Source organism: Dicentrarchus labrax, unplaced genomic scaffold (assembly GCF_905237075.1).
Source record: "Dicentrarchus labrax unplaced genomic scaffold, dlabrax2021, whole genome shotgun sequence".
Classification (NCBI taxonomy): domain Eukaryota; kingdom Metazoa; phylum Chordata; class Actinopteri; family Moronidae; genus Dicentrarchus; species Dicentrarchus labrax.
The window spans coordinates 3,959,535-3,983,246 of record NW_026136721.1 but is presented as its reverse complement, the minus strand read 5'-3'; the positions used below and the strand labels follow the sequence as shown (position 1 = coordinate 3,983,246).

General features: G+C 39.2%; 1 protein-coding gene across 1 annotated transcript; it reads right to left on the bottom strand.

Annotated features, from left to right (window-relative positions):
• Positions 1–1,406: 1,406 nt before the first annotated feature.
• On the bottom strand, positions 1,407–9,990 carry LOC127355484 (uncharacterized). Its single transcript, XM_051386423.1, has 11 exons — positions 9,954–9,990; positions 8,094–8,125; positions 7,734–7,823; positions 7,372–7,512; positions 7,096–7,250; positions 6,810–6,946; positions 6,632–6,663; positions 6,512–6,572; positions 6,054–6,190; positions 5,779–5,903; positions 1,407–5,263 (listed from the first exon to the last, which is right to left on the bottom strand). Exons 3-11 carry the CDS (start codon positions 7,813–7,815, stop codon positions 4,829–4,831), a joined length of 1,305 nt encoding a protein of 434 aa, XP_051242383.1. The 5' UTR covers positions 7,816–7,823; positions 8,094–8,125; positions 9,954–9,990; the 3' UTR covers positions 1,407–4,828.
• Between the last annotated feature and the right edge of the window lie 13,722 nt (positions 9,991–23,712).

The window sequence follows — 23,712 nt, the reverse complement described above, 5'->3', positions numbered from 1 at the left end:
AATAAGACATCATAAATGTAAACAGTGATGGTGATGAAGACCACTGTGAGGAATATAGACAGTGATGGCGATAACACTGGAAAGTTCCCATGGCAGATAACATGGACGAAGACCAACGGCGACGAGCTCGATGTCCAGGCTGCAGACGCTCTTTCACACAGACGTGCCCGGCGTTACACCACCTGTTGTTTATGAGCACGGACATTCCCCCTCCTTTCTTCATGCCGGTGTGACAGTTTAACTGGTGGTTGAATTAACTGGTGATATTCCAGAGCATTGCTGCAGATTTGTACACTAGAAATACTGACTGAATTTACTTCTTTTTATCATTTTAACCAACCAGAATGAAATCTGTAACACTGTAACACTCCAGTTCTGATTTCAAATAAGATTAACGGAGTTACCTGGAGTTTGAATTAATTTTATTTGCGATGGAGATCTCCTGACGCTTGAAAAGAATGACACAGTAGGTGACTGTGTTGATGCCTGTTCCAAACACTGCAAATGTCAATAAGCAATTCAGAAAATGTCTTTGCTGTCGTTTTACGAATTCTTATTAATCTGATGTCCAGTCTATTTGAGAAGAGTTTATACTGTCACACAGTCTGTAAGGAAACATACAGTCTGCAGTATATGTTTAATGCATTGTGGAGTCAGCTGTGGCAAAGCGTGATACGCCCAGATCAACTGGTGATAGCCTACAACATTTTACCATCGATCATGTCGCGTCTTCACTTTTAATCTCACCAATCACAATGATATTATTTACACAACAGCACACTCTTTCTTCCAAGTTAGACAACTGTGAAATCTCATTTTGCAATAGGAACAGAAATTGGATAAAGTTAAAACTTTAATCAGTAGAGGGGCTACACTATACAAATCCGATTCACATGTCACAACTTTGTGGGATTTTGAATAAATGGGACAGAGATTATAAGATGTGATAGAATTGTGGTATTATATATAGAAACAGTCAGTATATGTTTAATACCGTGTTGAAGTAGAGTTGTGGCAAAGCATTATATGACCAGATTAACTTGTGATGCAACGTCTGTCTACCATTGATCACATTTCATATTAAAGTTTATCTAAACTTTTATCTTTTATTTATATTCTTTACATGTCAGCAAAGTCTTTCAACCAAATTAGATATTGTAATTAATTTGGCAAATAGGAGCAGAAGTTGGATGCCCAGCTGAACACAACTTATTCAAATCCACAGAGTTGTGACATGTCCAGCAAACATGTTGACTGAATTTTGTAGACTGTTGGGATGAGTGAGCGAAACGTCTAGATTTTAGTATTACACAGTTCTCCACACTGCTTGGAGCGTAAACTCAGACTGATTCATTTATAGGCTGGATGAATTACACACATTAAAAACAACTATGACACAACACCGATAACATGAGGATTTTGGACGTTTTATTGACGTTATCAGTGTTATCACATACATTACCATTCCCTATAGTCCTCACTTTATACTCTTACAGATTTGAGAACCTACTGGTTCCTGAGGAATACATAAATATTCATTGTGGAGACGTTTTTGTGAAGGTTTTTTTTTATCACATCAGAAACTACGAGCTTTGAGCTCATCATCTCAACCAGTCTCACTCAGGAGAATATCACTTGTTAATCCAAACTCGAGCTACTCCGTTAATGTGGTTTTACAACAGTGCGAGCGTGTGGTTGCCTTTATAGGCCTACACAATTTCATTTTGGTGTGTTTAAATTATTTTAAATAGTTAGTGTTTCTAAGATGTATTGTAAACCTATTGTATGATTACTATATATGATATCCAAAGGAGTCTTAGATGTATACTCGGGAAAAGAACTGAAACAACGGTAGCGATCAGCAGCTGTTAATGTCTCCATGACAGCGAATAATAGTTCCGTAGTGAGGAGCAGACACCAACATTATTGTTCCAGTAAAGAGTTTCTATTGCAGTGTTTTAAAAGTCACCAACAACTGAATGTCATAGAAGTAGTCAGAATCTTTATTTCCTGGTTCGGCAATAAGGGGTCCTAAGAAGCCACGCCTACACACATCTGCCTCAGTATCACCAGTTAATTCAACTCCAGTTAAACTGTCACACCAGACGCAGTGGTGTCCCTGTCGGCTCGAACCGTCTGGAAGCCGGGAATGGTGACGTTGGAGTCCGGTATCTGCTCGTGTAGCCACGTTTGTAGGGTTTAAAGCTCCTCTTCTTCATCCTCCGTTTAACCCCCGCTCTGCAGCCTCGCCGTCTCCTCAGCTCCTCGGGTATGGAGGGTCTCTCTCCAGTCAGGATGCTAGGGTACCTCAGGGCGATCATCTGGTCGCGGGTGTAAACAATGCAACTCGCCGTCGCCATGGAGACCCGTGCAAACAAAAAATAAAAAGTGCTCAAAAACGCCCAAAAAGTATTTAGGCGACGTGAACAAAGTAGTAAGAAAGTAAGAAAACAGTTAAAAATAGCAAAAAACAGACTGAAAACACACTGAAACTACAACAATGATAGGAGCTGCCATGACAGGCTCCATGGATCACCAAATATCAATGGCATGTTGCGCAACAAACACCAGGACTGTATAGCATTCAGGCCCAAATCATTTCTTCCATCAAATAACTTAACTGCAGGAGGACGATTTCGCCTCTCAGTGTGGCCATAGTTAAATGACTCTATTCTACCAGCCAATTCTTTAGCAGTTAAAAAGTTCAGCAGCACATACTCCAACAGATGTTTGACCTCAAACTGTGCAACTCCTTCTAAAATGTCATGCATGATATCAACTGAGAAATTATTAGCTGTGTTGAAAAACTGCAGTCTGTTCAACAGACATGAACGCTTCACACCATATACATGAGGTAGTTGTGGATTTGTCTGTATAGTAGAGCAATGTTCTGCATGCATGTATTTTGTTCGTAATATCACACTTTCTTCATCTTCACAGAACACAGTTTGAAAATCACCTTTCTCTATGATACAAAAACCACAGCAGTTCTGAGCACTGAATGATTCCACAAACCCAAACAGTCCATGTTTACCAAGATTATCACCTGTGACTTGCACAATGCTACCAAGAACAGGACTTTTGAACATGGGAGCTGTAATCCCACCAGTTTCAAGCACCTTCAAGTCACTGACGATTGGCTCAGATATGGTGTCAAACCCATAGGTTTTAATGTCCTGTGCATTAAAAAGTGCACACAAATGTATATTGACTAAAGACGAATTTAATTTTGGTGGGAATCCCAGTGGATTCACAGTCTCAAAATCATCATAAAATAATTGAATTTGCAGTGCAAAAAGGGGATGTCTCTTCATATACAACCCATCTTGTAAATCAAAATATACACCATCTTTGGGAATGTGGGTAGGTGTTAACATATTTGCAAAGTCTGGATTTCTGAGAATAGACTGCAGTGTTTCTAGAATTGGGACATAGGCAAATTTGTCAGTTACAACAACCTGATCATAAGTTCCAGTACATCTGTTTCTTCTATTTTCGAATCTGACACAAAGTACTTTTTCGACAGGTTCAACTGTTTTCCATTTTTGTTGAAAGTACTTGTTATGTTTTGTTTCAGAATTCAATGAGGTGAAAGGGTTTTCAAGTTTTTTAAAACTTTGTTCAATTTTAGCTTTCATACTAGTATCCTGTAATGATAGAAATGTTAAAGCTGCAGCTTTGCTTGACTCTGTACCTCCAGTACGACGTCTTCCATGGATGATAGAAAACCATTTAAAGTAAACTGGCTTACACCAGCAACCTGAAGCTGTGCAATAGCAGATGCACACAAATCATGAGTACTTGTGTTGGATACGGGCAGAACTTGAGACGTACTGGCAGCTTCTTCACTAATTGGCAACTGAGCATCATCTGCAACATCAGTGTCTACAATGTCAGTTTCAACTTCAAGTTCAATTTGATCAGCATGCTTTGTATTTAGATGCTTCCTAAAGCCTGAAAATGTGCCAAAAACCTGGCAGCATCCTGCCTGAGCACATTTTAAGCGAAGTGATTTGCCCTGATATAAACCATGTATTAATCGCATATGCCTCACAAGACTGTTGGTGCTCACAAAATGAATCTGGCAAACAAAACAAATAACCTCCATGATATCAAGTAAGATGTTAAAGTGTGATATAAAAATGGGTGAAATGGGTCAAAGAAAATCTCACAATATCCAAAACTCAAGACAACATTATTGATAAATTAACAGAAAATATGTTGCCTGTTCCATATGTCAGTGTATGCATGAACTAGCCTGTAGAATGCAGAAGTCTAGCCCTCATCTCAGCAACACGTGGGCTCTCCTGGACTTGGCCCAAATCAATGTCGTAGACAGTTGTCTGTATGAAGGTGTACATGTTAGGGCTGTAACGGTTCTGAAACCGAGACCGAAATGGTGACACAAAAGTCCACGGTCTCGTGTCACGGATCCGAGAGACAGAACTGCGACACACTCGCTCCCTGGACTGTTGAGCTCTCGTTAAGACAGTGCAGACAACTGCGGCGGTGGCGGCGGCCCATGGGGTATTAGGCCTATATTGTATTTGTATTGACAGTAGGTTATTCTAGGTCATTTTCCACCTTATTTTAGTGTTTATTTACTATTTTAATCTGCTCCCTTTCTCTTCTCCCCACACTTACACACAGCACACACACCTAGCCTGGACCTCTGGTCACTCACGGCAAACACGCCCGCTTGCTCCGCCTCTTTCTGTCTCTCTCTCCCTGTGTGTGTCTCTGCTGACTTTCTCCATCAGCAGTACATTTCATAAACTCACCCGTGATTCAGTTTTCAAGTGCATGTGGGTCCAAACCGAAACTAACGTTAGTGAGTGACATCTGCAGTGTTGTGTTCAGTGACAGTCCGTAATGTAAGAGTTCTGCCGTATCCGCTTAATGTAATATCAGATAACATCTCTCTCTCTCTGTTTCTCTGCAAAATGGGGAAACGGGGAAAACCGCGGTATGAACCAAACCGTGGCTCAAAAATCAAGGTCTGAACCGAACCGTGGATTTGGTGAATCTTTACACCCCTAGTACATGTTGTGGAGCATCTGATTGTATGAGTCCCAAATACAAAGTGTGCCTTCACAAGTTCATCAAAAGCTCCAAGTGAAGTGGTTGAGTTGCATGGTATGACCTGCTTGTCCAGAACGATGAAGAACTCATGGATTGCGCTCCTCTTCATGCCAACAGCAAGTAGATAGGGTTGAGTGGTGCTGTTGATGATATCAATGTATTCCTGGATGCTTGTTCCACTCTAAAAAAAAACAAAACAATAAAACATTTAGTTAATTTACTTACACTATACTATACACAGGAACAGAAAAGAATAAATACTTTATTGATCCCTCAAGAGGAAATTCTTTTTTCACTCAAGTTTTTACATTCATTGGCCCAAAATACAACACACACAAAGGGCTCATAGACATGCAAATGTGGAGAGATGGTGGAGTGATGGACAGCCACGTAGCGGCACCCTGGGAGCAGTTAGGGGGTTCGGTACCTTCAGTACCTCGGTAGTGCCCAGGAAGTGAACTGGCACCTCTCCAGCTACCAGTCTACCCTCCATACTTTGGTCCATGCTGGACTTGAACCAGTCACCCTCCGGTTCCCAAGCTAAATCCCTACAGACTGAACTACTGCTGCCCCCAGACACAATGAGGGGAAAATATTGTGTTTTCTTCCAACTTTACAAGAACCCCAGCTGTCTGAAAAAGTAAATAAAAAAAGAAAAAGAAAAAGAAAAACACCCATATAAGCTATAATACAAACCTTCTTGAACACGACAAGGTGCTTCTCAGCTTGGGATGCAGACACCTTGCCTGGCCTTTTCTGCCCCTGGGCTGTTGGAGGAATCAGGTGGAGGAGAATGATTGAAGATAGATCACTGTCCCATCCTGTACACAGAAACAAAAGAGCTAAATGTTATATGATTGTACAATTATTTTACAATTTAAAAACACCATTCCTTTAAAGTTAAAGCTGACTAAAGAAAAAGCTGGTCAAAGTCAAAAACCTTGAAGAAAATAATTAGGAAAATAAAGTACCAGAGGCAATAATGTCATTATCCATTTCCTCTTCATTTGATGTAACTTTTGCACAATAGATCAGATCTTCAAGGTCGCCTGAGGAAGGGAGAGCCTTACTCTGCTGGATGACCCTTTTCTTGAATGTTGTAGGCCACCTAGATAGAGAAATATTTTATTAATACAACATGGAAAAATTCATACACCACCAGCTGACATAAGAAAAAGCAGATAAAATGTATCAAAGATCAGAATAACAAAACTAAATGTTTCCATCAGGTAACTATGTTATTTACATGCTAAAAAGGCACCAACTTGTATACAAGTTCTAAAAACAGCTACATCCTCAAGTATTCCAATAAGAGGTAAATGTGTAGATGTTATACAGACAATGAGAGTAAAACAAGTGCCTTACAGATGATCACCTCATAAATCTATAACAGGGTTTTTGGGTAAAGACAAATATAGTTAGGACTAACCTCTCCAAAAACTTGGCAGCTACATCTTCTCCAAACTGCAAGATGAAGTCTTGCTCAATCTGCAAAAGATAAATCACATACCACAAGTTAAGACATAACTACAGCATTCTCTTTTTCTTTTTTTACATTTGTTTGGCCTAATGGACATTTCTCTGTAAAATGAGAGTGAAGTAAAGAAAGTGAATACAATTTATTTCAATGCTTATAATAAATGTCAAGAATTAAATAATGACACTTGTTTTCCCAATAAAAAAACATGGAAGAAATGTTCTGCTTGAAACACAAATATCCATATTACCCATAAGTTTCAGTCATATCTGCTGCAAGGATGTTAACCATCTGTCGCCGCGAGGAATCAGTCAGGCCTTTTGTCCGGTTGTATTCCTTAGTAATACGATCTCCACCGGGTTTCTTGGTCAACGCTGATTCAACCACCTGTGAAAGGACAGAATAAAAGACAAGCCATTATTCACTAAAATTAAATAACCTTGAACAATTGACAGTCAATACATTTAAAAATAATAAAAAAAAGTATGCAATGCACAAATTGAAGCTGGCACAAAATATGTTCTACACTGACTTACTTGTTTGGCATCTTGATTTACCTTCTGCCGTTTTCTGGAAGGACCGCTGTCCAAATCCAGGATGATTGTATCATCAGAGCTGGTTGATGATGAAAGGGCCAATGCTGAATTGGTTTGGACTGGTGGACTGGCAGATGAAGCGTTCCCCTGTGAACCTAAGTGAGAAGAAGGGAGGACAGAAAAAGATAAACAAGAACCATTTGTCAGTTTTTCACGACCTAAGTGTAACCGAGTCTTAATGCATTTTGCTGAAAGAAATTGAGAGAACAAGTTTACCATTGTCAAACTGAATAGTAAATACACCAGCATTGGGCAGCTGTGCCACTTCTGCAAAGACATCTGCATCCACCTCAGTTCCTGTTTCATCATAAACTCTGATGCCTTCATTGACGGGTGGGATGGAGAACTTCACAAAAGCTTGGGGGGAAAAAAATACAATACAAACATGCATTAGGTAAAAAAAAAAAAAAAAACATCACGAGGCATCCCACACCCAAAAAAGTAAAAAAAAGTTGTAAAACTTCAATTTCCATCTTTATGCACAAAATAACCCTGAACAATGATATGCATTTGTAAAAGTCATAAACTGACAATTACTTTAATTTTGTTTTTATAGTGGTGTGTGACTGGTGGCTTACCAGAATTCAAGAATTCATCCAGACTTGGTTCACTGATCTTGACATATTTCTGTTCATTATTGGTTTTTGTTTTAATCAACATGATGGAATCTGTAAATACAGTAAAACCTAATGAGCATTATGATCTACAACCCAAACCTACTCTGACAGTAGCATCAGTGTCTGTTAACATAATATTTTAAATAGTGAAATCATACTGGTCAATTTGAGCCTAAAAAATAAAAAACACTATCACAATTTGTCTCACTTTAAATTTAGAGCCTTTGGACTGTGCACTCTCTTAGTTTTGCATGCAAAACCCATTCGGTCATGTGTATAAACAAAGACTATAAATATTAACATATATGAAATATTACCTACCATCTCTGGACCACAGCACAAAATGGACAAATCTGAGAAAAGTAGAAAAATAAATACGTTCCGAACACCATGCATCGCCATCACTTCACAACAATTTGACATTCAATCTGTTTAACATAGAGGTGGGCGATATATATCGTTTGCGATAACATCGTCATTGTTGTTTTGACGATGTGCAAATTTCCATTATCGAGTATTTAAATGACTTCGCCAAAAATATTGAAACGCCCGCGGAAACTCCTCACATCCACTTAATACACATTGCAGCAACGCTCTCTACAGCATGGCAGGATTCCGTCACACGACTAGTGGGCCTACATGATCACATGACGTGATCACATGACCTCTCGCTAGCATCCTCCTTGCAACAGTTTAGCAGCGCGTTATGATGGTAGAGAGAAAATGCAAGCACCTCCAGTCCCTGAAGCTACCGGTACTTCAGATGATTTAGTGCCGAGACGTGGGTCTACCTCTCTGGCATGGAAATGGTTTAGTTTCGAAAAATACTTTTTTAGCGCAGCGCTCAGCTTCAAGTTGAAATCTGTTCAACTTTTAACACCGTTGGGCGCTCGGAAAATGAGTTTTTGAGCGCTCAGCACTAAAAACGCGTTTGGTGGACACAAGCCCTAACTCAGACAATTCCAATCACATTTTAAAGGATATCGACTGATTATCGTTATCGCCAAAATTCCCAAAAATAACGAGATATTATTTTTGCCCATATCGCCCACCCCACGCCCAGTTTGTAATTTAGACTTTTATCCAAAGGACACATCAATAAATTCACTATCCAACCATTCCTAGCAAAATGCTAACTCAACTGATCCGAAGTATTTTTGTGTCGGCTTCACAGGAAGAAATCAGTATTTTTATTTGCTTTGCCTGATGTCTCCAATGTTCCATGTTTGAAAAGGCACCAATGTTTGCCACATGCGTGCGTGCGTGCGTGCGTGCGTGCGTGGAGGTGTACAGATAAAACAAACGATAGCGCCTGTGTAACGGTAACGAGCCAAAAATAGACAAAACAAACAAATAAACACAGTGACAAATTTACTAATATGACAACACGACATTAGCATTAGAGTTTTTATTCAGGGTTGACTTTAATCCATGCAGAATTGCCCGCTCAAATAAACTTCACGTTAGCCACACACAGCTAGTCACCAACATTAGCTAGTAAAGTCAACTAGGGCTGCAACGATTCCTCGAGTACCTCGAGTAACTCGATTACAAAGAATGATCGAGGAATTTCGTCTGCCTCGAAGCCTCGTAAAGCTCACGTTTTGCACGGATTCTTTTTAGTGTGACACAACGTGCTTACGTCACAGGCTGTGTGTCCCCTACAACGCGGAAGAAGACGGAAGCGGGCTCTGTAACGTGTGTGGACAGCTTTGCTGTACAGAACGGCAGACGCCGGGAGTGAAAACTGAAAACAGTGATCTGTCTTGTTTTCTATTGTATATTTATAATCGGGCTTTAATGAAGCAAAAGTATGTTTTATCCGATTACTCGATGAATTGATGGAATATTCTATAGAATACTCGATTACCAAAATATTCGATAGCTGCAGCCCTAAAGTCAACTCTCCACGTGTGTGTGCAATCTTCACTATTTGACTGAAATCTATGGACATTAAAAAGGAACACCTCAACAAAGTTTACCCCAACATTGTATAGTTTGACATTAAATAATGTCGTTATTTAGCCTAAAATTGCTTGCACATCTAAGCTAGCTTTCAACTAGGTCATGTTAGCCCTTTGTAATTCTGTATTTTAAGGCACAAAACCAGCTAGGGTGTATGGGGAACAGCAATTTAAAGTTAAAAAATGGGTTAATATAGACTTAGGAGCAAAAACTTACCGGAGTTTTTCGATGACAGAAAATGGCGTCTGGTTGTCTTCTGCTCGGCTTGATTTGAAACGGGGGGCGGGGCTTTCCACGTGATGTCACCAGCACTAGCAGACTTTTTACTCTCAGGTGTTGTAATAACTCTAGATGAGTACTTGTACTTTGACACTGCACACCAGTGTCAAACACAGAGTAGTTTTTACACTATGTATTTTAACTTGAAATTGACACCAACACTGGGCAAAATGGGGCGGCTTCTTACACTTCCTGTTGTTGTAATAACTCTGAAAGAGTCCACAAACTTTGACACTCATATTTGACACTGGAGAATTTACTGTGTAGGCGCTTTCGGCAGTGGACAGCATGGGCACCCTGACTGACTGACTGTGATGCACTGTGTGTTCTGACACCTTTCTATCAGAACCAACAACTGTCTATTTTTCTGCTTCTAACACATTCACTTGCTGCCTGATATATCACACCCACTGACAGGTGCCATCATAGCCAGATAATCAGTGTTTGATGTTTGTCTGACTTTACCATATATTCTACATTTATTTCATTTTTATTCTGCTTTATGAAAATATTTGCAGCAGTTAAGCTTGATTTTACAGGGGTACTGGCCCCCCTTGCCCTCCTTTAGAACCACCAGTGCTCTAGGAGCAACACTAGATGGCAGTGTGCAGCTTGGAAAAATCTTAATTGCGGAACAGTGTCTTGTCCTGTTTGACAGTGAGGTAGAAGTAGGGAAATGCCAAATGGATGAAGACAGGTGATGACAAATGAGCTGAGAGTTACATGAAATCACAATGTGGATAGATGATTCAGAACTCATTATTAACATCAAATTGCTCATCAAAGCCATTGTTTGGTGTTACAAGGATCCAATTCAAGAGCTCAGTTCACACTGATCATTTTTACAGATTTTACTCAACCTTTCCATCCATTTGAACTATTAACCTGCTAAACACAAACTCTTTCTTTCTTTGCACAATACCTTGTAACATTTTTTTTTTTTTTTTGGGACTCAGCCTTGGTCGCCAGCTCTGCCAACTGACCAATCCGGGCGCCCAATACCTTGTAACATTTAACATGTAGTTATCCATTCCAGTTATCCATCTGGACCATGTTCCACTTATTGTATATAGTGTATATATGTTTTATATTGCTATATTTTTTCTCTATATTTCTATCCTTTTTCTGCTCTTTGCACCACACATTTCTCCTATGAGGAATCAAATAACGGAACATCTTATGTTATCTTCAAAGCCTAATTTGTTTTTAAATATCTGTTAACTGATGTTTAATGATGGAACTGTTAAAATGTTAGAACTTACGTCATATCTGTCATAATATTGGGCTTATTTAAAAAGCAATGCAAGGTTGAGGTGGACATAAGCAGTTTTTTGTTTGTTGATATTTCTCATAAATAAATTACTTACACACTGATGTGGCATTTCCCAAGGTTTGGTGTCCAGGTTGAAGTGTTTTGCTGACTTATAGAAAGGCCTCTGTCCCTGGAGTTGTTCCTGTATCTATTAAACAAATGAACATCATGGCGTGTGTGTGTGTGTGTGTGTGTGTGAGAGAGAGAGAGAGAGAGAGAGAGAGAGAGAGAGAGAGAGAGAGAGAAAGCCCCCCCCGCTTTGGTCAGCGCAATATTTATAACCTTGATGTGAGTGCTTCTGTACATTATGAGGCTTCATTATAGTGTCACACAGAACATAAATTCAAATAGAGAAATACAGAGGGCTCATACAGAGCAAACAAATGTTTGGGATCAGTGGGCCTCCTTCTCGTGCGTATGCACAAATCTGTGCTCAAACTGTATGTACCAATGTTTCATGCATAAATACATGCTCTGTGATCAAATTCAGAACTGCCTCAGACCCTGTATACACACAAATGATAATGTCTTGAACTTTCAATCAGTAAAAAAAAAGACTTTAATAGTCAACAATATTTAAAACAGTTAATTTACTAATGCATTGGCCTGATGTATTAAATAACATGAAATAACATAACTGTCATCCTCATCATCCTTTATGACCATGTTTCTCTCTTCCAACAACTTCGGGAGCTGAAAATAATAGTTTTTTTAAACAAAACAAAAAACTATTCAGTCTGACTTTTATGTAGTGTTTTATGATTTTATGGCTTTAATATTTATGATTATTTATTATCATCATTTATTGTATCATGTTTTTTATCTACATTTTACTGTTTTAGTATAATAATTTTATTTTGTAATATTATATGTATTGCTATCGTTTTGCCGTGCATTAGTCTTGCACTGAATCCTTTTTTTCTGAACAGTACATCTTGTCAGTTGCTTGTCACATTGATTTGCATTAGATTAGCTTAAAAGGTGCTATATCAGTTGTTCCCAACCTTTTTCTTTTAGTGACCACTTTTCTATCATATAGTATACTGACTTAGTGACAAATATAGAATGATTCTGATTCACTAACATACACACAGTGATACGATTATAAATCAGTGTGGTTTTGTGTACACACTGATTTTGTGCATTATGTAAAAACATTTACATGCCCTTATTAGTGAATGAGGCCAAATGAGCTGAATAAACACACTCCTGGACTGGATTTAATTGAAATAGGGATTTTAGTGAAAAAAACGCTGTTTGGGTGTAGTCTCTGTACATGGCATTGAAATTTCATTTAATTGCTGACTCAGCCCAAATTCTCTAATCATTATTTCACCTCCGCCACCCACCACGGCCTATTCTCTTTTATTCTGAAATCTAAATAGATGGGGTAGCAGACAACTTGTGCTTTTTACACACACATATAGCCGCACTCTGCGTGAACATGTGACAGCCCTCAGACTCAATCTCAGCCTCCCAGATTTGAGTTAATCTGACAAGGCAGGTCATGAAAGGGAAGACGAAAAGCCTCTGCTAACCCAACTTCAAAGTGAGGGAGAGGATGTGGAGATGGATAGACAGCTTCTGACCTGGACTGTGTGCATTCATGCTGTTGTGTGAAAATTTAGTGGCCGTTTCCTGACCCCTGACGTGCAGCCAAGCTGTCAGTAAAATCTTTGTTCCTTTCTTTTTTTTTTCTTCAACAGACAAGTCGAGGCATTTGCTTACACTATATGTTAACAAGGATCTCAGTTCATTAAAACCTCAGCCATGGTGAAGTCTGTCTCTGCCACCATACAGAAAAAATATTTTTTACGGAGAATTCACACCCAATGAAAGATACGTATTTTTCCTCTTCCCTGTAGTAATGTTTATCTGTCTAGATTGTTTTGGTGTGAGTTGCTAAGTTTTGTTGTAAGGTCTACAATATAATGGAACCAGATTTCACTATATCCTGACAGTAGTACATGAGACAGATAATAAAATCAGGTTTCTCTGGCTCCTCCTAGCGCTCCTAGGGGTATTTGCAAGAAGCCACCGGCCTTGAACAAAAACAACCAGAGCAAAGAGAGATTTTTATTTTTTTAAAGGTTATTGTGGAAGTTTAACAATCAGCTATCAAGGGGGTAAAGAGAAAAGACAGAGACAAAGGAGCACCACAACAACTATACTGATAACGATGATGACGACAACAGCCACAACGATGGGGAACGATGGACAATAATAATAGTAACTATAATAATGGTAATAATAATAATAATAATAAGCTAGTGACTGAAGCTGATTCCACAGGAGAGGAGCTTGGTAACTGAAGGCTCTGGCTCCTGTTCTACTTTTAGAGACTATAGGAACCACAAGTAGCCCTGCATTCAGAGAACACAGTGTTCTAGAGGGGTAATAGGGTACTATGAGCTCTTTAAGAAAGTGTCTGACCATGAAGAGCTTTGTAGGTGAGGAATAATTGTAGCGTCTAAATTGACTTATTGGGGAAGCCTGATAATAAGGAATTGCTGTAGTCCAGTCTAGAAGTAACAAATGCATGAACTAGTTTTTCTGGTCCGACATTGTCTTTCCATCTACACACCAACTCCACATTAATTTTAGTGACTTCTGATTGGCGTAATTGGGTGTCATTACCGCCGACATGAATAACTATTTTATTATATTTACGCTTATCTTTAGCCAGCAGTTTTAATGATTCAATATCGCCCGCTCTGGCCCCAGGGATACATTTAACTGTGGTAGCTGGCTTCGCTAAATTCACGTTCCTAACTATCGAGCTGCCAATAACCAAAGTTGGTTCCTCACTATGTGTATCACTGAGTAGGGAAAATCTGTTGGACACATAAACCTGTTGGTGGTGAACTGTGGGCTTCTTCAGTTTGCGGCTATGCTCCCGTTTAGTCACCCAGCCTCCCTGGCTTCGAAATAGACAACGCAGTAACAGAATCTTAATTCATATTTGGTCAGCACTGCCAAGTTTGACAGTTTCATCTGAGTTTGGTGCGTTGAGCGTTTTGGTGCATTGGAGGACTCACTGAGAATGACCTGTTAATTCAATTTCAATTTAATTGGCTTTATTGGCATTTAAATCAAACATGTTGCCAAAGCAAATATGAATACTATTAAAACAATGAAATTAAAGAAAAGAGAAGAGAAGAAAATAGATAAAAAAATTTTAATTAAGACTGCAACAGGTCCTTGCACTGGTCAGTGCTCGGGCCCTAATAATAAATAAAAACAAAACAAAAACAACCATTGAACATTGGAATTGCTGTGTAACATGCAGTGACATATTCTCCTTCCAGTTCTAATGTCATGTTGTCTTCGCCCACAAGGGTTTTAATCAGTCACTCTTTTGGGGATCTTTTGTTTGAATTTGAGGAAGATGTTTTCTCTAATTTCTTTGTATTTTGGACAACTTTTGAGACAATGAATTTCAGTTTCAACTTCTCCTGTTTTACAATGGGTACAAATTTGTTTTGTGCTTTCTAGGTATTCTTTTTTAGGGCGCCCAGTGTCAATTGCAAGTTTGTGGTCACTGAGTCTATATTTGGTTAGGTTTTGTCTTTTTATACTTTTATTAATGGGCCCCAAACTTCACTTCCATATAAAAGGAGTGGTTCAATAACATTTTGGAACATTTTAAGCCAAATCTTTATTTGGGGGTTTAATTTAAATAGGAATTTCCCTATACTGTAATAAGCTCTACGAGCTTTATCTGCCAATGCACTTACAGCCTTGGTAAAATGTCCTGAAGCAGTGATAGTGAGGCTTTTTAGTTTGTGATTTTGCTTTTGTTTTATATATAAATATTTGTTTTATCTAGATATACTTTTTGAGCAATTGATTGCCCAATTTTCACAGTAATCATGGAGTATGTTCAAATGGTCTTGCATTCCTTGTTCTGTTTGTGATAGTAGTAATAAGTCATCTGCATAAAAAACACTCTTTTCCTTCTTAGTCAAGTCTTAGAGTTTGAGAGTTTTCAAGAAGTTTTAATAACTAGTGAATGTATATGTTGAAAGTGCTGGGGATATATTGCAACCTTGATGGACCCAACAACACTGATTCTGTTCTTTTTTGTCCAATTTTTACACTGCACTCATTTTCTATTATTTTCTATTTATTTACATTTAATCAAGTCATGAACTCTCATCTCATCAACTCCAATCCCATTTTGGAGTAACTGATAGAAAAGATATTGTTCCAAATCGAATCAAAAGCTTTCTTGTAATCAACAAAACAAGCATATATTTAGGGACCGAGCCAGCGACCGTTGGAGGTCCCTATTGTATTTGCTATGTTTCTTCTTCTTACCTATTATTATTTTTAGCCCCCTTTGACTGCATTTTTGCCCCCCTGAACATATAACAACACCGAGAAGTCAATTTTATTTGGCAAAGCTGTCAGGCCTGGTGAAAATGGGGATATTCTATGGGTCGCTTTCGGGTTGACCACTAGGTGGCGATAGTATCATAAAAAATGCGTTTAGGCTAATAACTTCTGCGTAGTTTGTCGCACATTCAAAAACCCTGTATCCACTCGTTCGGTGAATAGAGCTGAATCTCCCCATATAGGCCACCCCCACTTCTGCCTGTAATTTTTCTCTGCTAGAGTGTGAAATGTCCATAAACTACTTTTCCATGTTCCCCCCATGCGCTTTGTCCGATTCGCACAAAATTTGTCACGTAGCATCTGAGGACCCTCATAATAAAAAAGTGATTAACAGAATTTTGATATTTTAAAAAACCAGCACTTTATAAAATTAGCACTTCCTGTGGATTTTCGTCAAAAAAGGAAGTGGACCATTTCTCCACATTGGTATGTCCCATTGACACCAAACTGGGGTCCATAATTCCACTTGTCTTCCTTAAGCATCATGCACAATCTCAGGCCATCGCCACAAGATGACGCTCTTTAAAATGAAGAAGTTTATATCTCTACAACGGTATGTGTGATTAAGATGAAACTTGGTACGATGCTTCCCCATGGCTCCCTGAGGCTCACTAAAAAATGTGTCAACAAGTCTGGTGGCATGGTAAATCACTGTGCGGAGACTGTAATGAAATTCACAGGGCAATTGTAGAGTTGTGCCTGAAGCTCACATACCAAAAATCGTGTTTGTCGTGTTTGTAGTGCCCCCTACAGTAATAAAAAAAAGCAGCCCCGGCGCCACGTTTCCCCGATATGTACGAAACTCGGTAGGCACGTATAACATGCCGGGATGTACAAAAAAGCCTCTTGGACCCATACCCGAAACCCCACAGGAAGTCGGCCATTTTGATTTTGATTTTCACTTTTGGCCAACTTTTCGCATTGTATTTGAACGAACACCCCCTTGGGAATTTATTGGATATGTTTCAAAATTTATGAGTACAGTCAAAAAATGGTGCTGATTAAAGGTTGTGCTATTTACGACATTCCGTCAAACGGCGTGTCCGTGGCATGGCATCAAAGTCAGCCATTTTGAATTCCGTGCTCATTTTCTGTGATTTGTTGCCCTGTATCAGAACAAACTCCTCCTAGGGAATTTATCGGTTCAACTTCAAATTGAATCAGCGCAATCTTAAGTCATTTATGATTAACAGTTGTGCTATTTCGACATTCTGTCAAACGTGCGTGGCGTGGCATCAAATTCAGCCATTTTGAATTCTGTGCTCTTTTTCTGTGATTTGTCACCCTGTATTTGAACGAACTCCTCCTAGGGAATTTATCGGATCAACGTCAAATTTAATCAGCGCAATCTAAAGACATTCATGATTAAAAGTTGTGCTATTTACGACATTCCGTCAAACTGCGTGTCCGTGGCGTGGCATCAAAATCAGCCATTTTGAATTCCGTGCTACTTTTCTGTGATTTTACGTTTTGTATTTGAATTAACTTCTCCTAGGGAATTTATCGGATCAACTTCAAATTTAATCAGCGCAATCTAAAGTCATTCATGATTAAAAGTTGTGCTATTTACGACTGTTGTTCTATGTTTGGGTATAAAGCCAATCTGGGATATACTTAGTATATTGCTCTCACTCAAATAGGACAGTATTTATAAATTTAACATACTACAAATAGTTTCCCCAAATAAGAATTCACACAGACAGAAATTATTGGGATTTAGATTGTCTCCGGTTTTAAAAATAGGAGTTATCAGTCCCTTGTTCCAAATTTCAGGATATATACCACTTTTTAATACCAAATTTAATCATTTTAATTTTGCCATTTTAAGTTTATTGCTACCATATTTCAACACTTTTGTCCTGATACCATTAGTACCACAAGCCTTTCCATTTTTAAGATCAGGCAGTTTTCTTGTTGCTCCTGTTGCATATTAAGTGAATGACGTGAAGATGTGTTGAAGAGAAGTCTGCTGACACCGTCAGATTGTATATAAAAAAGGTTTATTACAAAAAAGATACAGCATCATTTCAAGCCCAGGGAGCTTGGAGAGCATCCTGCCAAATGAACAGCTCTGTCTATTTCACCTTGAACACAGGTTTATATAGGTTGGTTTTTACTCAGTCCAGATGTTTAAGGTGATAAGGGGAGATGGGGGTTATCAGGGTAGAGGTCAGAGGCCATTCAACCAAAAACAGTAGAGGCCATTAAGCCATAAACATTCCATAGTAAGAATTAGTCATTTAACCTCCTGCACTACTAACACTGCATATGTTGACAAAATATCCTTTGAACTTATAACAGAATGTAATTTAAATTTATAAGCCTTCAGATACCACACTCCTCCAGTGTAATTGGACTGAGAATGGAACATTCATTGTCAAACCATTGTTCTTTTGCTTGTTTTCTGCTTGGAGTTTAGTCTCTTCATCTTTTGCCAGTTTCATAAATATATGATTTTAATCTTTTGTGGCCAGATTTCTGTTAGCTTTGTTTTCCAGGTATTGGTTACTTAGAAAGTTATTGAGCATGTTTTGGATTTTAGTGTTCTTAAATGCATTGGTGTAATCAGTGAGACTTTTGTCTGTCCATTTGTAGTGTTTTGGGAGAGATAACAGGTTGTCATAAGGTTTATGTGTTTGGATTTGGGTCTATTTTTTTCAAGTAGAGTGTAATCTGGTTGTGGTCTGATATGGGACGTTGTGGTAAAACTGTGAATGCATTAATGTTTCCTGGACATACATCTACAATTGCATAATCAATGACACTATTTCCAAACACAGAGGAATACGTAAAGGGAGTCTCCTCGTGTCCTACTATTAACAATGTATAATCCCAGGGCTTTGCACATTTGTAAAATTGATTTTCCACTCTTATTCACTGTACTATCATAACTCTGCTGGTTCTCTGGTGGTCCTGTAGTGTATAAGGGTACGTTGGGTGCTCCTGGGTAAATGTTTTGGGGAATGTCTGATCGAGGAAGTAGTGTGAATATTGTTACTTTTGCCATTGGGAAGTCCTTGGTTGCTGTTTTTGCCAGCTGCCATAGTGCTGTGGGGATATCACCATTTCTCCTGGTGAGGTAATTTAATTTGGTATGGATGATGATATGTTCTACACCTACAGACTCTCCACTGGATAGGTGTTCCATGGCCTTCTCTGTGGTGGGGAGTTTGATAGATTTTTTTGCCAGGAACAGACGGTCATGTGATTTCTTTGTATGTGGATTTGTTGATTCCGTTGTTAGGCTGGTGGTCAGCAGAGATGTGTTTTTGAGGGCTCTCTCTCTCTCTCTCTCTCTCTCTCTCTCCATAGTATATTGGTCCATAGTATATTGGTGCATAACAATTAAACATAAAACAAGAAAAATAAAGAAAACAAGGGCTGCAAGTCAAGAAGCAAAAATATAAAAAATAATTCTTAATAGACAATATATTCAATATGATTGTTATTTTTAATAGAAATTGTACAGTTTGTGCAGGAGTGCGTTTTAAGTATAAAGAATACATGCATACATGTATCTCAAAAATGTTTTATCCAGGGTGGGAGGGGTCAGCCACAATCTCAGCGTCCTGGAAGGGCAGTCTGCTTAGTCCTTGGCTGTGGCAACAGTGTACCAAGTGATCGAGGAGATGAGGATTGACTCAATGATGGTGGTATTCAAGTTTAGTGAGGGGCAGTTCTGCTGCTATGGTGCAAAGGCAGAGCGGGTTGTCCCCTAATTGGAAGGTTCATGGTTCAATCCCTGCCTCTTCCTGCCTCATCATTATTGTGCTTGCTCTGTTGAGAATAGTTTGACACCTGTCTGATGTAAAACATGTGGCAGTTTTTTTCAAATTGACCTCATTATGAAGGAAAAAAAATGAAGAGATCACGTTTCTACACCCTCAACAAATATTCACTGGGAAAACAGGGATGTATAGTGCTGGGTAAACCCAGGTCAGCTCCGAGTATCTGTGTACTGTTGTATGGAAGTAAATCTGTGCCATCGGATTTTGAATTCGAATTTTTAGCACTGAATTTTTTTACATCGAATTTTTAACACAGAATTTTTTTTTGCATCTAAATCAGACTTTGAATTTTAAAAACCATCGAATTTCTAGCCTGAATTTTTTTTTGCCTATGACATTTTTTTTCAATGTTTAAACGTTCAATGTTAAAAAATTCAACGTCTCAAAAAATTCAGTGTAAAAATATTCAGTGTCAACATCCGGGTAACCAAGGAGAAGCAATCGATCCCTGTATCAAATCATCCAACGTCCAGCCAATCAAGTTACGCTCCATTGGTCATGTAACGCCGAAACAGGAATGCGATGAAGTTCAGGTGAGCTCCGGTCAGAGCTCTGGTCGGAGCTCAGCATGGCTCAGAACACAAATGATGGCGCTTCGGTGAGTGTACTCTTTATTTACCTTTTGTGTTTGTAAAAGTCAGTATTAGTTACAGACACGTTGCACATTAACAGAATTTGTTGAACAATGTCTACAGGGAACTTTTAATGAGGTGGCGTTAGTTAAAAGTGTGTTAGCTATTAGCCAGCGTTATATTAGCTAGCTAACGCTATGTTAGCATGGTTTATGATGTGGCTGGCAAGAAATATCTGACTGACAGTTTGTTTAACAGCTGCATATTAAGTTACTAGCTGTTTCACTTTACCCAAAACATTAAAAGAAGGCACAAATTATTTCATTACAGTGTTAACTGGTAACAGCTTGGGTCGTGGTTGCTCATAAGTTAGTAGCCCCATTCACACTGCCATTTGAAAAGTTAGGTTTTTCGCGCTAAATTACGTAATTACATAATTACATAATCGCCATCAGTAAACTGGACGCTGTCTGACTCCCTCACTCGCAGGGACAGAGGCTGTTTTCTGGGGGAAAGTACAAAGTCCTGACGTCCACTTCAGAGGACATTTATAAATTAGCATTTTTCCTCATAAATAAGCTCAGCTCTTAAAACTCACTCAGATATTCAAGAGATGTTAACTTACTTGAAACAATAAAAAGATAACATAAAAATGTTTAATTTAAGAATATCATGGTTATCTTTATTTTTCAATAAAATGTGCTCACACAGTGATTTTGTTTTTCTCTCCTAGGAACTCCTGTTTAATCATCTTTTAGAAAGACTTCGCTCTCGATTGGAGCATATTCTGGGACGCATGCCTCTGGATCTGGACTTCTTAGAGTTCACTTGCACACAAGAACTTGTGTTTTTAAATGCTGTATCCAGTCAAGTAACTGTTTGTCCAGCTATTTTAGATTCACTGACACAGCTACACAGTCTTATCAATTTGGAAAAAGACAAAAGGGAGCAACACATTGCAGTTGTGCAGTTTGAGCAAGGACCAGCTGGGCAACAACAAATGGTCATATCCCCAGAGTACCTTAGCAAACTTCTGGAACTTAATCTGTCTGTTTCATGTATAGCTAAACTTTTGGGGATGTCCAGGCGCACAGTATACCGACGCATGGCTGAGACTGATCTCTCAGTGAAGGCATTATATATACAGCACTATGACAGATGAAGAGTTAGATCAGTGTGTGAGAGAGATTAAGTCGAGGCAGCCTCACTCGGGATATTGAATGATGAAGGCCCTTCTGCAAGCTAGAGGACTCAGGGTGCAGTATAACCGTGTCAGAGCCTCCATGCACCGTGTTAACACCACTGGTGTCATAAGCCGTATGGTCCATGTAGGATGTATTGCTTGACGGACCTACTCGGTTCCAGGACCCCAGTCTTTGATGCACATAGATACAAACCATGAATTGATTCGGTAAATTCTTATTAAGCAATCTTTTTTACAAAATGCATACATTCAAAGTGTGTTTGTAAAGTATGTGGTAGTTATCAGTATGCACCATAACACATTTTTTATACTGCTTCTTTCATGTTAGGTATATGCACCATCACAGCTAACCTCTTAAAATTGTATACACTTAGTCTATTACATTTAGCAACTGTATGTAGAACACTTTTTTTCTTTCTTGCAGTATGTTATATACAGCTAACAAATTATTTTTTTCTCTTTCAGCTACAACATTGTTGTCTTTGGTGGTATTGACGGTTTTTCCCGTAAGGTAAGCACAGTTGTTTGGACTTAGAGTACACATTTATGTAATCATTAAATACTTGAGTGTCTCATAGACATGTAATTGCATTTGTGCTGCAGATAATGTATCTTGGTGCAGCCTCCAACAACCTTGCATCAACCACCCTGGCTTTCTTCCTAGAATCTGTTGAGAAGTTTGGTTTTCCTCTCAGGTAAATGCATATTGCATATTGCATGCATTTGTTACTTCAAGGCTGGATTACTGCAACTCTTTATTATCAGGTTGCCCCAATAAGTCCATTAAAACGCTCCAATTAATTCAGAACGCTGCAGCACGAGTACTGACAGGAACTAGAAAAAGAGATCACATCTCTCCTGTACTAGCTACTCTGCATTGGCTCCCTATAAAATGTAGAATTGAATTTAAAATACTCCTCCTCACCTATAAAGCTCTTCATGGTCAGGCCCCTTCATATCTTAAAGAGCTCATAGTACCCTATTACCCCACTAGAACACTACGTTCTCTGAATGCTGGGCTACTTGTGGTTCCTATAGTCTCTAAAAAGTAGAACAGGAGCCAGAGCCTTCAGTTACCAAGCTCCTCTCCTGTGGAACCGGCTTCCAGTTGTGGTTCGGGAGGCAGACACCCTCACCACTTTCAAGAGTAGGCTTAAGACATTCCTCTTTGATAAAGCTTATAGTTAGGGCTGGATCAGGTGAGTCCTGAACCATCCCTTAGTTATGCTGCTATAGGCCTAGACTATCGGGGGATTTCCCATGGTGCACTGAGCTACTCTCTTCCTCTCTCTTTCTGCACTCATTCATGTCCCTTTAATGCATGTTACTAACTCCACTTCTTCCCCGGAGTTCTTGTGCTTTCTCGTCTCGCAGGTTCTCATGGATCCTGGTGGAGCCTCCTGCCATGGTCCTGCTTGACTGCCATTGCCAATACTGTTGTTGCTGTGCACCTGTCTGTCTGTCTGTCGCTCTCTCTCTCTCTCTCTCTCTCTCTCTCTCTCTCTCTCTCTCTCTCACACCCCAACTGGTCGAGACAGACGACCACCCACCTAGAGCCGGAGGATCTGTCCTAGGTTTCTGCCTTTTAACAGGCAGTTTTTCCTTGCCCTTGTCGCCAAGTGCTCATGGTGGTACTGTTGGGTCTCTGTAAATAATGTTATAAAGAGTTCAGTCTAGACCTGCTCTATTTGAAAAGTGTCCTGAGATAACTTCTGTTATGAATTGGCGTCTGTCTCGACCAGTTCGGGTGAGAGAGAGAGAGAGAGACAGAATTCTATTCTAAATTTTACAGGGAGCCAGTGCAGAGAATATATGTATCTGGGAAGAGTGTTCACAACCAAAGGTTTCTTCGATGGAATAGATACTGCTAATTAAAGCTGCCACCTCACTGATGCCATGTAGTGGTAGTATGTTAACATACAACTGCTAGCAGGAGTACCATAATTTGCAAAGGTGTAATGACATGCAGTATAGTATGTGACAAGATCTAATTCCAAATATAGTGGGTTATGCATAAACACAAAATAAAGAAGAAATTCAAAGACACGGTTTCAACTATTAAATCAGTTTGATATCTTAAATTTTTATTTTTGTGCATTTGTGGATAAAAACCTTTTTCATAAAATAAATTTTTTTCAATTAAAATTTGTCCAGGCTTGAGCGGCTGTGAAGGGACCTGTGGGCAGCTGTAACATGCATCTACTATGATGTTCTCCACTACCTGGAAGAAGAGGGCTTCCTCAGCATCGTCAATGAAACACACCTCTTCTGCTGTCACTTCGTGTTTCTCCCACGCCTGCAGGATGACCTAGATACTTTTTGCAATGGTTGGGACAATCATCCGCTGAGAACAGAAGCCACATGACCCCTAACCAGCTGTGGGAGCTGGGTCGTACACATTACCCAATTCCAGGGCCAGATA